Source organism: Dipodomys spectabilis, unplaced genomic scaffold (genome assembly GCF_019054845.1).
Source record: "Dipodomys spectabilis isolate Male_0828 unplaced genomic scaffold, ASM1905484v1 ptg000054l, whole genome shotgun sequence".
NCBI lineage: Eukaryota > Metazoa > Chordata > Mammalia > Rodentia > Heteromyidae > Dipodomys > Dipodomys spectabilis.
Window position 1 is genome coordinate 20,537,067 of NW_024870731.1, and position 15,569 is coordinate 20,552,635.

The following is a 15,569-nucleotide window of genomic DNA, read 5'->3' on the forward strand; positions in this document are numbered from 1 at the left end:
CTCTCCCCCCCCCCCCCCCCCATCAATCCATCACTATGATCATGCTTTTCTGTAAGATTCACCTTTGCGTCACCATCCGCGCTCCATGAATCACCAGCCATCATGTCTGATCACGCTGGGTGCAGTTTACCTCCATGTGTAAAGAGCAAAATGGACAGCTGTCCTCAGGCCTCCTTCTGCCTCTGAGCTGCCTCTTGCACATTTAGGTTTATGTCCAGGGGCAAGGCCGCTGCTGCTACTCTCTGCCACTTAAAATGCACCTTCTTTTCCAGGCCACAAGCAACTAAACCTTTCCAGGTGGAGCCTTTTGGGACTCAGACATTGCTGTCTCTCACTCCCCTACTTACCCATGGGTACTGCTGGGAATTTTACAAGCGGATTGCCGGGTGAATGCTAGCATTTGTCCGTGGGACTTCTTTTTTTTCCTTCAGGCCCAGGGCCAGTTAGCTAAAGCCCACCCCCACATCTCGGCCTCACTGGCTTGCAGAATTCCCAGCAGCACTGTCCCTGTAATTGCACAAACCCTCGCTGTTGTCCACTTTCCCCAGTGACCATGGCTTCCTGTTTTTAGGTGACTGAGGAGGCCTATGTCCCAGTGAGTGACATGAACGGCCTGGGATTTAAGCCTTTCGACTTGGTCATTCCCTTTGCGGTCAGGAAAGGAGAAATCACAGGTAAGCCATGGTGAAAACCATTTTCATCTCCCTTGCCATAGTTACCCAGAATGGTATCAGGGCTTCACCAAACCCTGGACCTGAACACTTTATCTCCGTGCCCCTGCTTCTTGCATAAAACCCTAAGATTTCAAAATGTGTTTCTCTGAAGACACATTCATGTGTATCTTGAGAGCCTGTAATTTCTTTTGATTAGTAGCTCCTATTATACCCTCCCCCCACTTCTTTTATTCACCTCCCTTTTCAAATGCAGTTTGACACTGAAGTCTGTCATACCAGTGTTATTTGCTCTCCTCTTGCTTTTTAATGCCTGCTTCTCTTCTGGTTGATGTTCTACTTATCATCTGAGTTTCTAATTTGCCACTTGTAGAAACCCTTTATTATGAGTTGTCTATTGCATTTTATAGGAGCTAAATGGAACCAGAAAGAGCAAGCAGGTGTCTTGTTTTCCCACTGTGGGATATTTTAGGCAGCATGTGTGTGTTCTTGGGTCTGAAGACTTTGGTTATGAGGACATCTGTGTGCCCCATTCAGCTTCTCCTGGAAAGGTGCTCATGGGCTTCTTACCCTGTGTCCCTGTGTTCCACAGGAGAGGTCCACATGCCTTCTGGGAAGACAGCCACACCTGAGATTGTGGACAACAAGGATGGAACCGTCACCGTCAGATATGCCCCCACTGAGGTTGGGCTCCACGAGATGCACATCAAGTACATGGGCAGCCACATCCCTGGTATGTCAGGCCGAGAAGCCCACAGGACTCCCCAGTCCAGGGGCTGGCAGAGGTACTAGCCAGCCACTGTGCAGCAGTGGGTTTTCTGTATGGCATCCTTGCCAAAGCAAACAGGTGTGGACCTGTGGCCTATGCTACCATTCTCCCAAGGAGATAAGACAGCTCAGCATCCTGGGTCACGGTGCAGATTCTCAGGCCTATGGTTATTTGTCTTTATGCTGAGTGTGGCCAAAGGTCAGGCTAGAAGAAAAATGTGAGGCTCAGCAAGGGACTTTCCAGCTTGGCCTGCAGAACCCTGTGGGACAGGGAGTGCAGGGTATGGGCGGATGGAGCAGAAGATGTAGTGAGAAGAAGACAGATGGCACTGGCCGGACAAGAAAACACACCTCCTGCTTCTTGGCCAGAAACCAGCACAGTCTTAATCTTGCTCTTTTTTCATGATTATTGAATTGTTTTTAATTTAATATCTTGGGTAAGTAACATATTACCTGTGTCTTCCATCCTTCCATCGACCATGTCCTTAAAGCTGACTGTTGTTAGTTTTTAATGTTTGATTTCAGACTATTTTTAAGACTACATGAAAATGACATTTTATTTGTTTATTTATTTAGTGCCAGTACCGGGGCTTGAACTCGAGGCCTTAATGCTCTCACTTGGCTTTTCCACTCAAGGCTGGTCACTTCTACCACTTGAGCCAGAGCTCTACTTCTGGCTTTTCATTGGCTAATTGGAGCTAAGAATCTCTTGGACCTGCCTGGCCAGGCTGGCTGGCTTTGACTTAGGATCCTCCATCAGCCTCCTGCATAGCTAGAGTTATAAGCACAAGCCACCAGCACTGGACAACAATATAGATTTTTTTTTTTTTTAAGTCAGCCCCCTTTTATAGATAGTATTGTACTCTACACATTCATCCTTACTCTTTATATATGTCAGGATGTCCAGGAATGCTTTGCAAGTCCACATAAAAGATTTATCTATACATCATAGTCTCCCCTCCACACCACTGCCATGGGTGAGTCATTACCTATAGTTTCCCATGGGACCTTTCATTTCTTCCCTCCTTTTACTAGTCTTGTCTTTTATATCCAGCATCTTGCAGTGTGTTCCTGTGCCACAGCGTGAGTACCTATGCCTTCAACAGTTCTTGCCATGTTGCCGTTGCTGGGGGCTGTTCCATCCCCAAATCCCAGTAGCAGATGAGGGCGCTGCCATTCCACAGCCTAGCCAGTGGCTTCTGCCGTCAGATTTTTGGATCTTTGCCAGTCTGATGAATGAGAAACACAGTGCCTCGGAGTTGCTTTATTTGCATTTCTCTTGTGAATGAGATTGAGCAACTTCCTAGACCTTTAAGAGCTGTGCGTTTTTTTTCTGTGACCTGAACATTGGTAATCCTTGGCCAGTTTTTCTATTTGATTATCAACCTTTTTGTCCTATCAGTAATTAAGTTCAATTTAAATATTAGCTACATTAGTTCTTTGTGATAGGAGTTGCAAATACTTCCCTGAAATTGGCATTTGCTTTAGTTTCTATTCATATGCATATGTAATAATTTGCTTCAAGCAAAAATGGTGTGTAGATGTATAGAGAACAGAAAGCTTCTGCTAATATGGTCTTTCCACTAACAACATGAATACACATCTTTTAGATATTTCTAAACCTACTAACATACATACAGTTTTGTTTCATTTTGTTTTGTTTTATTTCAAAAGGAATGACATCATACATTTTCTCTTTAACGCAACACATTATGGAGGATCTCTCCAGTTCACACAGAGATCCCTCCTTCTTTTTAATGACCCACCTGTGGGACCGTGGCCTTTCCCAATTTGCATGTAAATGCTGTGGGAATTAAAGTGTTCATATCAGGCCAGGAGTGGGGTGGGGTGGGGATGGAGATCCTTGGGGGTGGGGGGAGGGTCCATTACTAGAGATGGATTCCCTAGATCAGGAGACAGAAACAAAAAGATCTTTCCAGATGTGTTTCCTGTTGTGGTGGTCCATTGGTCCACAGCTGTCTACTCCTTACTTGCCAGGTTGAGTTGGATTCTCTCTCCCTCCAGTCCGGATCAGCCTCGGATCCTTTTTCTTGGGTGACAAATCCGTGAAGGAATGATACTGAGTAGAACCCTCGGGTGTTTTGTAGGGTTTTGTCTTCTGTCTCTGCTCAGGAGGTGCCAAACCTGTCTGCTGATGGAGGCACATTAAGGTCCTACCTGGTCCCAGGTACTCCGTCTCCATTTAATGAGCCCTGGTTTTGTTTGTGTCTTTGGCAAATGCAGAGAGCCCCCTCCAGTTCTACGTGAACTACCCCAACAGTGGCAGCGTTTCTGCCTATGGTCCAGGCCTGGTGTATGGAGTGGCCAACAAAACTGCCACCTTCACCATTGTCACCGAGGATGCAGGAGAAGGTATTGTGTGGCTCTGGCTTATACATTTGTGGCTTTCATTTGGGAGACGTAGGAGGGCAGGGTTAAAACTGTTAAACTGGATGTGGTGGTGAGTACCTGAAGTCACAGCGACTTGAGAGTCTGAGACAGGAGGCTAACTTGAACTCTGGAGTTAAGGTCATTCTCTACACTGTATCTAGACTAGTCTCAAAGACAAACAAAAAACCCCAAACTATTACATAGTAGTATTTGTCATATTTTCCTCTCATATAAGTCTTGTCTTCTATAAAGCTGTTCTGTCTTCTACCCATAACCGAAATTTTTGAAGTCTTGTATTTTGAATGAAGTCCAGTTTGTACGATAAAATACTTTATGTGACTAAGTGAGAATTTAAGTGTGCTTTGGTTTAGAATGTTTTCTTTTTTCTTTATTCCCATGAATCCACAGGACCTCACGTGAGCTATTAGTGGCTCAATAATGTTCGGGTCCATTGATAGACAGGTGCATTACCACTGAGACATCCCTCCAGCACTTTATTTGTGCTGCTTATTTTGAGGGGGAAGGGGTCTTTGCTTTTTTTCTGGGCCTAACCCTACTCCAAGATCCTCCTCTTTTATACTTGCCTCCTGCTGTAGCTGAGATGATACCCAGTTTGTTCTGTTAAAGTGGAATCTGGTGAGTTCATAAGACTCCCATGCTGGCCTGGAACCGCAGTCCTCATGGTTTCAGCCTCTGGTATAGTTGGGAAGACTGGTCTATACCACTCTGCCCAGCTATGTGTTGAGAAGAGGTTTCATGAAACATTTTACCTGGGTGCCTGGAACTTTGATTCTCCAGATGTGAGCCTCTGAATAGGTAGGATTATAGACATGAACTATCACCATCATTATTATCTTCTTCTCCTTCTCTTTCTCCTCCTCTTCCTTCTCCTCCTCCTTCTCTTCCTCCTCCTTCTCTTTCTCCTTCTCCTCCTCCTCCTTCTTCTCCTCTTTCTTCTCCTTCTTCTTCTACTCCTTCTCCTTTTCCTTCTTTTTTTTTTTGTCGGTCATGGGGCTTGAACTCTGGGCCTGGGCGCTGTCCCTCAGCTCTTCAGCTCAAGGCGAGCGCTCTACCACTTGAGCTACAGTGCCACTTCCGGTTTTCTGGTGGTTTATTGGAGATAAGAGTCTCACGGTCTCTCCTGCCCGGGCTGGCTTTGAACCGCAATCCTCAGATCTCAGCCTCCTGAGTAGCTAGGATTACAGGCGTGAGCCACCAGCGCCCAGCTTCCTTTTCCTTCTTGTCTTCCTCTTCCTCTTTTCCTTTCCTCCTCATCCTCCTCCTTCTCTTCCTTTTCCTCCTCTTCCTCTTTCTTCTACTTCACAAGTTCTTGCTTTGTAGCCTAGGCTGGCCTTCAACTCCCCAGGCTTCCTGTCTCAGTGCTGGGATTATAGCTATAAACCACCATGTCCAGTTAGACCTTGGGTTCTAATGGGGTTTCTGTAGTGAGATTGAGCTGGACCAACAGTGACAGTCTGTTTCTGGCTCTTCTGTGTATGAGATAATCATGTAGGGCTGTATCCTTCTCCTCCTCCCCATCCTGAAATGCTAGGGTTATGTGAGGGCAACAATTCAAACAGTAAGGTATCTTCTGTAGATAGCTCTGCTCTGATCTAGGCCCCTTTCCTGAGATTCACATGGGGTGTGTCATGTGTTATTTCTGGAGCTGCTGTGGAGAAGTTGTTACCTGTGTGGTAACTGCCCTTCCTCCCTGTTTCCACTTGCAGGCGGTCTGGATCTGGCTATCGAGGGGCCTTCTAAGGCGGAAATCAGCTGCATTGATAACAAAGACGGGACATGCACAGTGACCTATTTGCCCACGCTGCCAGGCGACTACAGCATTCTGGTCAAGTACAATGACAAGCATATTCCTGGCAGCCCCTTCACAGCCAAGATCACAGGTGGGAGTGCCTGCCTGTTAGGGCTTCCCTGTGGGATGGATGTCAGGTGTCTGTCTGTCTGACACCTGATTGAGTTTACATTTTACATTATCTTTAGGGAGGCACCAGGATGTGAGTTCCTGGCTAAATTTCTCCCATAACTGACAACCTGGGGGGGAGGATGGGGCTGGGGGGGTGGAGAGCAACTACCATTTGGACAGCACGTGTCCAGATAGAGATATTTCAGTAGTCTCTGAGTATCTGAGCTCAAAGAAGCCCTTCGGCCTGTCACTACTAGACAGGTTGCATGCTGTCCATTTTCTAGGTGAGGCAACAGCTTAGCCAATTCCCAGATGGTATTCTGGGCATCAGAGACAGGCCTTCCATTGCGAAGCTCCTGCCTCCCGCTCTGCTGCCCAATGGGTTAGACCTTGTCCTCAATGTTTCGAAGGAAGATGCACAAAGCGAGTGAGCTTCCTGCCTCTGACAAATTTTGATCTGCCTGAAGCCGCTAACTGCACTGAATTGAATGGGATGAGCACTTACTTGCAAAATCAAGGGCATGGACATAAATGGGGAGGTTCTTGCCCCTGCCTTTAGAAAGTGCTCTAGGAAGGCTGGGAAGGTGGCTCAGTGGTAGAGTGCTTGCCTTCCATGCATGAGGCCCTGGGTTCGATTCCTCAGCACCACATAAGCAGAAAAAAAAAAAAAAAACGGAAGTGGCACTCTGGCTCAAGTGGTAGAGCGCTAGCCTTGAGCTGAAGAGCTGAGGAACAGCTCCCAAGCCCAGAGTTCAGGCCCCATGACCAGATCCCCCAATAAAAGTGCTCCAGGAGCTAGGGCAGTAGCTCAAGCCTGTAATCTTAGCTACTTGGCAGGCAGAGATTAGAGGATTGCAGTTTGAGGCCAGCCCAGGCCATCTCATTCAATGGCTGGGTATCACAGTTATCCCAGCTATGGGGAAAGCACAGTGGCTCGGCACAGTGGTAGCCACTGCCGTCCTCATCCCCAGCAACACAGGGAAGCTCAGATTAAGACTACTAAGGTGACCTGGGCATAAAATGAGACCCTACCTCAAACATAACCAGTCAAAAGTGGTGGGAAGTAAGGCTTGAGTAGCATCACACCTGCCTAGAAAGTGCAAGGTGTTTAATCCCCAGTACTACCCTCCCTCCCCACAAATTGGTTCATGAGCCAGGCACTGGTGGCTCACTCTTATAATCCTAGCTACTCAGAGGCTGGGTTCTGAAGATCATGGTTTGAAGCCAGACTTATCTTCAGTCAACCACCAAGAAGTTGGAAGTAGAGTTGTGGCTCAAGTGGGTAGAAGGCTAATCTTGAGCAAAAACAGCTTAGGAACAGTGCCCAGACTCTAACTTCATACACCAGAAGCAGCATGTGCCATGTGTGTGTGAGCGTGCACACACACACACACACAGAGTCATGGTATGGTGGCATATATAGATGATCCCAGCATTCAAAAACTGAGGCAAGAAGATCTCTGAGGACAGCATGGGGCATACAGTCTTTGAGACTCTGTCTCAAAGAAACAAAACGGAAAAACTATAAAGTGGTCCATTAAAATTCACATCGCTAGCCAGGTGTCAGTGGCTCACATCTGTAATCCTAGCTACTCAGGAGGCTGAGATCTGAGGATTACAGTTCAAAGCCAGTCTGGGCAGGAAAAGTCCGTGAGACTCTTATCTCCAATAAACCACTCAGAAAACCGGAAGTGGCGCTGTGGCTCAAGTGGTAGAGTGCCAGCCTTGAGCTGTAGAGCTGAGGGACAGAGCCTGGGCCCAGAGTTCAAGCCCCATAACTGACTCTTCCCCCCAACCCCCCGCCCCCCAAAAAAAAATCACATCTCTAGTTGCTGCTGGGCTCCTAGCCTTCCCTTGAATCAGAAGCAAGTACTGATCATTCTTGTTGGTCTGGTCTGCTCATTGTCAAAGGCATATATTTTATCACTTATTAATAATGAACTCTTGACTCTGTCTGGAATGAGCTCTCTGGGGAACTGGGGTGACCCCATGTAACAGAAGCCATGTTGGGGACTGTTTCCCAGATGACAGCAGGCGCTGCTCCCAGGTGAAGCTGGGCTCCGCTGCTGACTTCCTGCTGGACATCAGCGAGACGGACCTCAGCACGCTGACTGCCAGCATCAAGGCCCCGTCTGGGCGCGACGAGCCCTGCCTGCTGAAGAGGTTGCCCAACAACCACATTGGTGAGTTAGGGTGTCTGCATGAGTGGGAGACTGGATCCTAAGGACCTTCCTTGGGAAATTGGTGGCACCTTGGAGTATGATATAATAAACACATGTATTGATAAAAGTTCAAGCACAAACCGTGTGCTGGTGGCTCGTCCTAGCTGCTCAGGAGGATGAGCTCCGAAGATCACAGTTCAAAGCCTGGGCAGGAAAGTCCATGAGACTCTTACCTCCAATTATCCACCAGAAAACTGGAAGAGTAGCTATAGCTCAAAGTGGTAGAGCACTAGTCTTGAGTAGAAAAGCTCAGGGACAGCTCCCAGGCCTGAGTTCAAGCCCCAGAATCAACCATCCCCCCACAAAAAAAAAACAAGTCCAAGCACATTTCTGACATGTTAATATTGACATTCTTGCACCCTGGGTTGTTCGAAAGAAGTCATTTTTCATTTGGGCGAGTATGCTATTTCCCTTTCCCCCACTTTGTCTCCTTTATCTTCTCTCACCAACCATCTGTGTTCTCATCCAGGCATCTCCTTCATCCCCCGGGAGGTGGGCGAACACCTGGTCAGCATCAAGAAGAATGGCAACCATGTGGCCAACAGCCCGGTGTCTATTATGGTGGTTCAGTCTGAGATCGGAGATGCACGCAGAGCCAAAGTCTATGGCCGAGGCCTATCGGAAGGCCGTACTTTTGAAATGTCTGACTTCATCGTGGACACAAGGGATGCAGGTCTGTGGGTGGTTCAAGGCCAAATGCCCAATGCCTATAGGAACTGGCTTCACTCAAGACTGCTTCATCTTCCCCTTGTACCAACACCTCTTTCTCCCTGAGCATCCTTCCTGTTTTTTTACCGTCTACCTATGTTACCATTTAAGCCTTGTGACCATGAAGAGAGTAGGTTTTGTTTTATAGATGAAGAATCCAAAGCTTACAGGGGCTACAGACCCTTGTTCTGTTGTCTACATCACCATTAGTCTCAGCTTCCCGGGTCTCCTGGACTGGTCCTAAGGAAGGAATGTTAGGACAGCTGACCAAGATTCTCTTCATCTGAGAAGTGCTTTCTGGGAGATAAAGCCTCCCTTCCTGTCTCTTACTCAGATAAGTTAAGTTGGGCTCCACAGAGCTATGCCACGTCCTCTGCCTTCTTAAGTGATGGCCAGATTGCTGAACTTTGGGACACAGAGTGGTAGAATTTCTGATCCCAATAAATTGGAGGTTCCTAGTTGATTCTTCACATTGCAAAAGCTCTCTTGATGTCCTGCCCTCATCAGATGGAGGCTGTTGAAATTCAGCTTCTCTGGCTCTTGGCTGGGGCCAGCCTTTGAGGCAGCACCTGCTGTCCTGGAAGTCCTGTGGGTTGCACAGGACTTGCTCCATAGGAGACCGGCACATGTCCTCCAGGGAAGAGCTCTCTTATCAAAGCCATGTTCTGTACGTTATCTCACTACAAGACTTCTCTGAGCCTTTTGCCTGCTCCTCTGCCCAGGCTACAAGTAGGTGGAAGTAGTGAATTTCAAGGGTCAGATGCCCCTTCTACATTCATGGATGGAGTTCCTCCATCCCCGAGACTTGGTGGCAGAGCAGCTGGGATTGCTTTGTTGCAGGTTACGGTGGCATCTCCTTGGCAGTGGAGGGCCCCAGCAAGGTGGACATCCAGACAGAGGACCTGGAGGACGGCACGTGCAAGGTCTCCTACTTCCCCACAGTGCCAGGGGTTTATATCGTCTCCACCAAATTTGCTGATGAGCATGTGCCGGGTATGTGTTCCCCTCTGCCCTCTCTCTGGGATTCTTGGGTTTGTGTCTATACCAGGCCATGGCCTTTGGGCTGCTTACAGGCTCTTTGCTGGTCTTATAGGGAGTCCCTTTACTGTGAAGATCAGTGGTGAGGGAAGAGTCAAGGAGAGCATCACTCGGACCAGCCGGGCCCCATCTATGGCCACTGTTGGGAGCATCTGTGATCTGAATCTGAAAATCCCAGGTGAGTGCAGGAGGCTGGGGAGCCTGAGGGACAGGCCTAGAGCATGCTTATCCAAGCAGGCTCTGCTGACCTTTCCAACAATTTTCTTTGATGTGTATGTTCACAGAGATCTATTTAAGAAAAATAAACCTTTATTTTTTTTTCTTCTGCTAAGTGAAAGTAGCTTTATTATGTTACTTGGGGGAACAAAAAACATAGATTGCCTTTTGATTTTCTATTGTATATTTGTTGAATAAAAGAATGTCATTGAGAGACCCTTCCCTGTTAATGCAATTATCTGGAAATAGTTAAGAGGTGGTAGCCCAGCAGTAGCCTTCTAATGTTTCCACTTGGTTCTTTTATTCCTAAAATGAGAACGAGGGCTGTGCTGCAAATCTGGGTGGGCCACATGGAACCCTTTGGTGATGAATTGCTCCTCACGTTGCTGCAGTTAACAAGCCACCCAGTCTGTCTGAAATTTGGCCTGAGTTCTTCCTATGGGGGATCCTCCTACAAAGAATTCACTATTGGTGAAAGTTTTGAGGCTTTTCTGCCTCCAGCTGGCGTGTGCTCCGGAGTTATACATATTCTACTGAGAAGCCTAATCTTAAATGATCCTTGGGTGTGACTTTTTTTTTTTTTTTGGTAGGCCTACCTCCCACCACACCATCCATTATCCGTTTGCTTTCCTCTTTTAGGGGCTATACATGCATACATATATATATTTCTCCCCCTAACACTGGGGCTGGAACTCAGAGCCTGGGTACTGTCCCTTAGCTTTTTTGCTCAAGGCTGGCCTCCTACCACTTGAGCTATACTTCCATTTTCAGCTTTTTGATGCTTAATTGGAAATGAGTCTCGTGGATTTTTCTATCTGGGGCTGGCTTCAAACCAAGATCCTCAGCCTCCTGAGAATCTAGGATTTTAAGTGTGAACCCAAGTGCTTGGCTTTGCTGGTGGGATTTTATACAGACACATCAATATAGAATCACATGTGAGTGTGGTAACAATGTGGTAACATAATTTTAAAGTCAAGGCAATATCAATTTCTTTCTTTCTTTTTCTTTCTTTCTTTCTTTCTTTCTTTCTTTCTTTCTTTCTTTCTTTCTTTCTTTCTTTCTCTCTCTCTCTCACTTTCTTTCTTTCCTTCTTTCTTTCTTTCCTTCTTTCCTTCTTTCTTTCTTTCCTTCTTTCCTTCTTTCTTTCTTTCCTTCTTTCTTTTTGGTTGGTCATGGGACTTGAACTCTGGGCCTGGGCGCTGTCCCTCAGCTCTTCAGCTCAAGGCTAGTGCTCTACCACTTGAGCCACAGCACTAGTTTTCTGAATGGTTTATTAGAGATAAGAGTCTTGTGAACCTTTCCTGACCTTTCCTGCCCGGGCTGGCTTTAAACTACAATCCTCAGATCTCAGCCTCCCGAGTAGCTAGGATTACAGACGTGAGCCACCACACCCGGTGGCAATATTACTTTCAAAAGAGCTGTATGGATTGTGTGTGATTACAAAAGGCTCATGTGCCTCAAAGTGGAGGGAATACTGATGGCCTGGGGCTTGGGTTGCTGACTGGTACATTTCAGACGTGACTATCCCTTTGGCCAATCTGGTGGGGAAAAAATCTCATTTTTAATTTCATTTTAGGGATTTGTAATGATGTGGGCATGTTATTCATTTTGCCAATGTTCAGTTTACTTGTTTCTTTGCGGTGTGAACACGTGTCCTCTTCTGGCTCTCCACTATTTTGTCACTCTTTTTAGTTACTTGGTTTCAGATGACTCTGGGAGAGATGGTTTGCCCCTTTATCACCCACCTGGAGCTCTGTCATCAGTTAGAAGGGTGGACACCTCACCAGATCCCAGATGTTGTCCTTAGTCCCCCAGGCTATGTGGCTTCTATTCGTCAGTTTGGGCTGCTATAGCAAAGTAACATAAACACCAACCGATAGCCATTTATGTGTCACAGGCCTGGGGAGCCTGGGTGGGACTTGCATGGTCAGGCTCTGGTGAGGGCCCCCTTGCAGGTTGCAGGTGACATCCTGTACGTATGCATGGACAGCAGAAAGGAACACTAATCTCATCATGAGGGACGCCATCTAAGCCCAGGAGTTCTCCAAATGCCTCATCTCTTACAACTTCACACTGGGGCTTAGTGTTCAACGTGAGAAGTTTGAAGGGACATACAAGTTTGATCCTTAGGATAGCGTGACCTGTCTCTAACCAACTCTGCCTTTCTCTGTCCTCAGGGCTCAGTCTCGAGCTTCTCAGCTCAGCTCCTGTAGGGCTGCAGCCTGCAGTTTCATTCAGGCTCTAGGTGATGGCAATGCTCAGTGCCACCGGCCCTTCTCCATGTCACTACAGGCACAGTTGTTGGCATGATGTGAGCAGCCAGTAGCATAGCTGTCGTCTGGGCTCCTGTGCTGGTGGCCCAAGGCACTGCTTTTCTGAGTGTGGCCTCTGATCTTTGGTCTTGCTCCTGCATGGTTTCCCCTTTTGCCAGTGTGACTGTCACAAAATGCATCTTGTCTTGTTGCCTGAAAGGAATGCCCTAGATTCAGAGCAATCAAGGGTGAAGACTCTGGTGCTTTCTACCCTTGCATACCCAGACAGAAGAGCCTGTCTAAGCATGGCAAATGGCCTTGTCACCTTTGTCCTGGAAACACCTCCTGGACTACTGTGGGTTTTTATTACATGCTGAAACTTCCAGTTCTGAGCTGCCAGTTTGGCTTCAGCCAGGAAGGCTATAGAAATTCTCAGAGGGGCAAGAAGTGTCAGAGCCTTCAGAAGGCCATCTGCACTGGGAAGCCTTGGAAGACCTTGCCCCTCCACCCTGACCCCTGCCCCAAGAGAAGGGAATCCGAGCTCTCTACATCCACCAAACTGCACCTGCTCACCTTCTGCTGCTTTGTCCTGCATGTCCTCGGCCCTGCTTCAGGCCCTCGCCCTAACCTTTCTATTTCTCCCAACCTCCCATTCCCTTTCAGAAATCAACAGCAGTGACATGTCAGCCCATGTCACCAGCCCCTCTGGCCGTGTGACTGAGGCAGAGATTGTGTCTATGGGGAAGAACTCACACTGCGTCAGATTCGTGCCCCAGGAGATGGGTGTTCACACGGTCAGCGTCAAGTACCGTGGGCAGCACGTAACGGGCAGTCCCTTCCAGTTCACTGTGGGGCCCCTTGGTGAAGGTGGTGCCCACAAGGTACGCGCAGGAGGCCCTGGCCTGGAGAGAGGAGAAGCAGGAGTCCCGGGTGAGTGCTCCTCAGGTTCTCACTGGAAAAGAGTGAGCTGAGTCTAGTGCTCTGGGCACTAGCATCCCTCTGCCCTGCTCTACAGAGAAGACTTGGAATTGGCATTGGTAGGGAACACTTCATGGCTTCTATGGCTAAGTTTGGGAATCCTCACTTACCCAAAGCTAGACAGGCTTACAGAGAGGGAGTTCTTGGAGCCTGTAACTCGTTAGTGTGCATCTGAATCTCTTAAGGAAAAGCAGAGAAATGGCTGCTTCCAAAGTATCTTGAGAGAATGTGCTAGAATGCTGCAAAACCAATTTGCAAGGGTCCATTCCTATGGCGGCTGCTGGTGGTTAGGTCTGTGGTGAATAACCTGAGCATTCTCATTCTTTTTCTGGCTTGGTCTGGGTGTGTTCCAAAATTCTATGAACTTATAACCTTGATGGTGCTAAGGAAGCCACAGTGATGGCCCTTGCTTGGATCCCGCTTGGGGTTCAAGGAAGAAGAATGTGCTGGCAAGGGGCTGAACCTGGCATTGCAGGCTTGAGCAAGAAGACGCAGGGCCTCTCCTGGGCATGCTCACTACTAACCGGGTGTTTCTTTGCTCTCAGCCGAGTTCAGCATCTGGACCCGGGAAGCAGGCGCTGGGGGCCTCTCCATTGCTGTTGAGGGTCCCAGTAAGGCCGAGATTACATTTGATGACCATAAAAACGGGTCATGCGGTGTGTCTTATATTGCCCAAGAACCTGGTATGTACTCAAGGCTCGATTGAGGACATTTTCTGTGTTTAGAAATTGTCATGTTTCAAAGAATAGAATGAGCTAGCTAAAGTAACTAAATCATGTGTACGGAGGGTGGGGGCATGTGGAAAAACCTTCTAGAAATCCAATGACAGTAAACAGCTGGGCCTTAAAAGGGCCAGGAATTCTTCTTTTTTTTTTTTTGTCAAGGCGATGTACAGAGGGGTTACAGTTACATAAGTTAGGTAATAAGTACATTTTTTGTCAAACTTGTTACCCCTTCCCTCATTTTTCTCCTACTTTCCCTCCCCATTCCCTCCTCTCCCCCAGGAATTCTTATATCACCTCTTGGCCTCTCTGCTATTTTTTTTTCTTTTCTTTACTTTTGTGTGTGTCTGTGTATCTGTGTGTCTGGTGTCTGTGTGCATGCGTGTGCATGCCACTATGGGACTTGGAACTCAAGGCCTGATGCTGTTCTTTAGCTTTTTTTCTCAAGCTGGTGCTCTACCACTTGAACCATGGCTCCACTTCTGGCTTTTTTTTGGTGATTAATTGGAGATAAGAGTCTTTCAGACTTTCCTGTCCAGGCTGGTTTGGAACTGTGATCCTCAGATCTGAGGATGCCTGGACTGCTGTGTCTTTTTTTTAAAGCTGCTTTTGTATCCACTGGCCAGCCACACTCTGCCCCCATGGCCTGTGGCCCGTTCGGTCGCCTCAAGGGAGCAGACTCCCTGGAGCCAGAATGCTTCACCTTTTCTGTGCCAAAGACCCTTTGGCATCTAGTACTAACACGTAGGAGGACTGTTCTCACGCAGTGTGTTGGAACACATAAAAAGAATACATTTGATTATAAAGTAAGTCCATTGTCGTAAGATACATCTACACAGATTATGTTAAAGTATTGTTTTTGTAGTTACCAAATACGTAAAATAGCAATGTTGGCATGTTTTTTTTGTTTTCTTTTTTTGAGTCTGTACTGGGCCTACACTGTCCTTTCACTTTTCACGCAAGGCTGGTGCTGTACTATCTGAGCCACAGCTCCACTTCTGGGTTTTGGGTTTGGTGCTTTGTTTTTTTTTTAAGGGGCTAGTTTGGAACCATAATCCTCAGATCTCATCCTCCTGAGTAGCTAGGACTACAGGCGTGAGCCACTGGTTCACCTGTCTTCATGAATACATTAAATCATGAGATTTGGTGACAATATACTGGTGATCTTAATTTTAAGTAGCAGTGAGTATAAATGCTATCTATAACAGTAAAAATAGTATAAAAATAAGAGCAAAGGACATCACTCAAGTGATAGAGTATCTGTCTGACACATACAATGCCACTGAGTTCAAGAAAAAAAGGGGGGGTATAAAAATAACTGATTTTTTTTTGGGGGGGGAGTCCAGTCGTGGGGCCTGAACTCTGGGCCTGGGCTCTGTCCCTCAGCTCTTCAGCTCAAGGCTAGCGCTCTACCACTTGAGCCACAGCGCCACTTCTGGCTCTTTTCTTTTTGCTTATGTGGTGCTTAGGAATTGAACCCAGGGCCTCAGGCATGCAAGGCAAGCACTCTACCACTGAGCCACCTTCCCAGCCCCTAAATGATTTTTTTTTAACTGGTGAGAAAAAGTCACAGGTACTTCTCCACAGCAATTATTTCTTACTGATGTTTCTAAACAAAGGAAATGTCAAGTTTCAATTGAAATTAGTGAAAAATAAAGATGTATGTACCGCCCCCCACCCCA

The 15,569-nt window shown here is 47.2% G+C and overlaps 1 protein-coding gene across 5 annotated transcripts in view; it reads left to right on the forward strand.

The window, feature by feature from the left end:
- Flnb (filamin B) overlaps nucleotides 1-15,569 on the forward strand; it is a 169,652-nt gene that overhangs the window by 123,703 nt on the left and 30,380 nt on the right. For all 5 annotated transcript variants that reach the window (XM_042679680.1, XM_042679684.1, XM_042679679.1 and 2 more), the window contains 10 exons: nucleotides 572-674; nucleotides 1,264-1,404; nucleotides 3,684-3,812; nucleotides 5,558-5,731; nucleotides 7,776-7,934; nucleotides 8,443-8,646; nucleotides 9,522-9,674; nucleotides 9,775-9,897; nucleotides 12,851-13,117; nucleotides 13,711-13,848. In XM_042679680.1, the coding sequence (XP_042535614.1) occupies nucleotides 572-674; nucleotides 1,264-1,404; nucleotides 3,684-3,812; nucleotides 5,558-5,731; nucleotides 7,776-7,934; nucleotides 8,443-8,646; nucleotides 9,522-9,674; nucleotides 9,775-9,897; nucleotides 12,851-13,117; nucleotides 13,711-13,848 (1,591 nt within the window). The remainder of the gene's footprint in view (nucleotides 1-571; nucleotides 675-1,263; nucleotides 1,405-3,683; nucleotides 3,813-5,557; nucleotides 5,732-7,775; nucleotides 7,935-8,442; nucleotides 8,647-9,521; nucleotides 9,675-9,774; nucleotides 9,898-12,850; nucleotides 13,118-13,710; nucleotides 13,849-15,569) is intronic.